This window comes from Bidens hawaiensis, unplaced genomic scaffold, assembly GCF_021521415.1.
Source record: "Bidens hawaiensis isolate Kalapana, Puna unplaced genomic scaffold, B.hawaiensis_p1.1 tig00037245_1, whole genome shotgun sequence".
Classification (NCBI taxonomy): domain Eukaryota; kingdom Viridiplantae; phylum Streptophyta; class Magnoliopsida; order Asterales; family Asteraceae; genus Bidens; species Bidens hawaiensis.
Window position 1 is genome coordinate 8,229 of NW_027505470.1, and position 3,956 is coordinate 12,184.

Genomic DNA, 3,956 nt, shown 5'->3' on the forward strand with positions numbered 1-3,956 from the left:
TGTAATATATATTTTATTTAAATGCAATATTTATTTAACCTTTTTTTATTTTTTATATAATATAAAAAAAACATCACACCACCACTCTCACTAAATTCCATCACTAGTGATGGATTTGGGTGGGGTGATGTGGCAAATCATCATTGGGTAGTTAAAGTGATGAAAAAACCATCACAATGAACCACCCCCTCCCCCTTATTATGCACACTTGTGAGTGCAAAGGGTAGTTAGTAAAGCATTAATGGATGGGATTTCTAATGACAATGTGTCTACTACCAACGCTGTAAGCTTTACTTAAGTATTTTCTCTATTGTCAGAAAGTCATTTGTTGTGCCTTAGTTTTTTTGTACAGTTGTTTATTACTCGAGTCATGTGCTTTATGTAACCGTAATTGTTGTTTTGCATGGTTGTAGGTGTTGGTGATGATCTATTGTTAGAACATTTATTAAACCATACAACGTTGTAAACCATTATTCTATCTTTATATCATTATTGTATTAAACTGCTTTCTCATTATAATGAATGCATTAACTATTTATTTGTTTTTATCTGAAACGGGCAAAAAGTGTTTTCGGGGTCACAAATTCATTGAGAAACATATATTAAGATAATAATTGCTTTGATTTTGGTAATAGGTCTAATAAGGGTGTTAAACGGCCTGTGGGCATGGGTTGGCGGGTTCAACCTGACACAAAAACTACTTTTTTTCTTAAACAGGTTTATAAGTCGATCCTATCCCGATTTGATAGGTTCGCTTATTTTTTCTCGTAAACCTGTTTATAACCCGCGATGACCAGTTTTTTTTACTAAGCCGGTTTGGTTTATAACCCGAATCGAATTAGGCCCATCAGCCCATTTGTACACCTCTACCTGTAGATATGTTTTGTATGTATAAATACAATGCTTAAGTATGCATATATTATTTTTTTAGTATGCATCTACTCTTCTAGAATTTCATATAACAGAAAGTCAAACGTGCAACAATATTAAATGGTCAACATATATTGTTTTAAAATTTTATGAACATATATGTATAGAGTATGCTTTTTAAGATTTTTATTTTATCTATTTACAAAGATTTTTTATTGGAATCATACATAGTTATCAAATACATGTACGTGTAAATGAATAATTTGCAAAAGCTTATTAGTTTAGATAAAATTGGTTCAGCCTAAAATATTGATGCGAAGTCTTCTTATATTTTAGTTGTTTTGCTCCTGCTCAGGTTGAATATACAGAACAATTTGGTCATTCTCATACTGCATTTGCAGAAGCTCCTAATGAGATCTTCTCATAGGATTACATGCCCATTTAAAATGCTGAGTAGATGACTACCAATACATTCAAGGTATTCTTGGGGGCTTATAATCTCACATGATTCTAAAACTTTGAAATCGTTTCAAGGTATTTTAATTTTATTTTTACTGGTTATTGTTGGTATGCCCTATTGGCTTTTCGAAATTGAACTTATACCATGACGAGTATTTTAATTGCCAAGTTGAGCACCCATCAACGACGGAGATGCTTAAGCACAATCTTATCTTGTGAGTTAATTAAGTACCTAATCTGCCATTTGAAACAAGTCACTTTCTTGAATACAACTCAAAACAGTCGGGTCATGTTTACCCGTCATCGTTAAAGTTAAATTTTTTACTTGTAATGATGTTTGAGATTAACGCGAGATATAAAACCAAATAGTCAATGTATTGTGCAATACATAAACAACGCTACAAAACTTATAATTTAATATTTTAATTTTGGCTATTATTTGATAAACAATGTTACATGATTCTTTTTGTGCAGAACCCCTACAGATAACACAATTTTGAGATAAGGACTTCTTATGAGGTGTTTTGTGCAAAAATATTACGTGAAACCCAAAATCAATATTGAGTTTTAGAGCAACAATCGTCTTCCAGGTGTCATGTTTATAGACGGAAAACTACAAAGTTGCATTTTTTGTTTACAATGTCAAGTTTAACTAATGACAAATCATATTCATTAGTTTTTTTTTTTTTTCGTATGTCAAGTTTAACTTATGACAAATCATATTCATTAGTTTTTTTTTTTTTTTCGTAGAATCAAGTTTTAAGTTATGATTTTTTTAATTATTTTTCTTGAATAATTTTTAGGGTTTTTTTTTATTTTGTGGTATTTTAACATTTTCCACAAACTAATATATACGTGTTAAATTTAAACAAAACTCAGTAAAAAATAAAACAAATACTTAGAAACATATAATTACAAATTGATTAAAAACAAAAACCTAAAAGCTAGTGTTTTATATTGCGTTTTTTGTTTTTTTCTAGTGTTTTTCCATTAGTCTTAATTTATCAAATTTAAATTGTGTTATTCTAATCAATTGAAAAACATCACCGTCACCACCGTATCAATTGAAAAACTTCAAACTTCTGTTATCAAACATCATGAAATCGAACCACCACTACCACCATCGTTCACCGGTCACAACCACCCCCGTTGTGTTTTGTGGAAAAAAACACAATCCCGATAATTTGGATGCTAGAATTTGGAAAACACAATAATGTATTCTATCATTAATCATCTCATATCCATGAAAAAAACACAATTCAAAATCTGATGAATAATTACAATTTTGCACATCCCAAATTTGAATTAACTACCAGATAAGTATCCTAGGGCTCCATATACTAAATCCCATCCAGCAAACTGTTGGTTAGTTAAGTGTTGGCAGTTAGTTTGTTATTAGTTAGTTTGTGATGCCTGTAACTTTTTGTATAAATACTTTGTGTGTTCTCTCAAGTTTTAATAATAAGAAATATCTTTCCTTCTTCTTTCTTTCTCTGATTTCATGGTATCAGAGCAGATTCCGGTCATCTGCTCGTTTCCGTTTCATTAATTCCGTTCAAAATCAGTCAATCTCAATCGATTTCTCAAATTTCTTAAATCGTATGTTCAATCCGTTCCGTTCTTTTGTTTAAATTGATCAATTCTTCTCGATTAGTTCAATTATTTGTTACAAATCGTTAAATTCAGTTTGTTTTTGACCTAATTTTCGTTTTTCCCTAATTTTGACCTAAAAAGCATGGCTTCTTCTGCAAGTACAGGACATCCTGTTAATAATCAAATTGATTCATCCAATCCTTTATACATTCATCCATCAGATCATCCTGGCATGTTGTTAGTTTCAAAATTGTTTGACGGATCTGGTTTTGGAGCATGGAAGAGAGCCATTTCTATTGCATTATCTGCTAAGAACAAGTTATGCTTCATCAATGGTGAAATTCAGATTCCTACAGATCCGATTCAACATCAAGTCTGGCAAAGATGCAATGACATGGTAATTTCTTGGTTATTGAATGCTTTATCAAAAGACATTAGTGATAGTGTATTGTATGCACAAACGGCTCAACAAATCTGGCAAGAACTTAATGATCGTTATGGTAAACCTAATGGAGCCAAGATGTATCAATTGCAGAAAAGTCTCTGTGATATTTCACAAGGAAATAATGATATAGCCACATATTTTACCAAAATAAAATGTATTTGGGATTAACTGAATTCTTTCAATTCCATTCATATGTGTACATGTGGGAATGCTCAGCTTATGGCAAAGAAAGATGAGGATCAAAGGCTTATTCAGTTTCTTATGGGCTTAAACCCTGCATATGATAATGTTAGAGGCAATATTTTGATGATGCAGCCTATGCCATCTATCAATCAAGCTTATTCTCTTCTTACACAAGATGAGAAGCAAAGGGAAATTCATGCAAATGTTCAATTCAGTCAAGATGCTATGGCAATGAATACCTATAATTTGTCTAAAGGTTCACAAAATGGTAAAAATAATGCCAAGAAAGGAGTATCTTGCACCAACTGCAGGAAGAATGGGAATACTATAGAAACTTGTTATAGGCTGATTGGTTTTCCAAAAGAGTATAAGTTCACTAATACGAATGCTACCAAGCCTAAACTTT

At 31.4% G+C, this 3,956-nt stretch overlaps 1 protein-coding gene across 1 annotated transcript; it reads left to right on the top strand.

Annotated features, from left to right (window-relative positions):
* Window positions 1–3,064: 3,064 nt before the first annotated feature.
* On the top strand, window positions 3,065–3,535 carry LOC143613390 (uncharacterized). The gene has a single exon (XM_077087105.1). The coding sequence runs from the start codon at window positions 3,065–3,067 to the stop codon at window positions 3,533–3,535; it is 471 nt and encodes a 156-aa protein (XP_076943220.1).
* The last annotated feature ends 421 nt before the right edge of the window (window positions 3,536–3,956 follow it).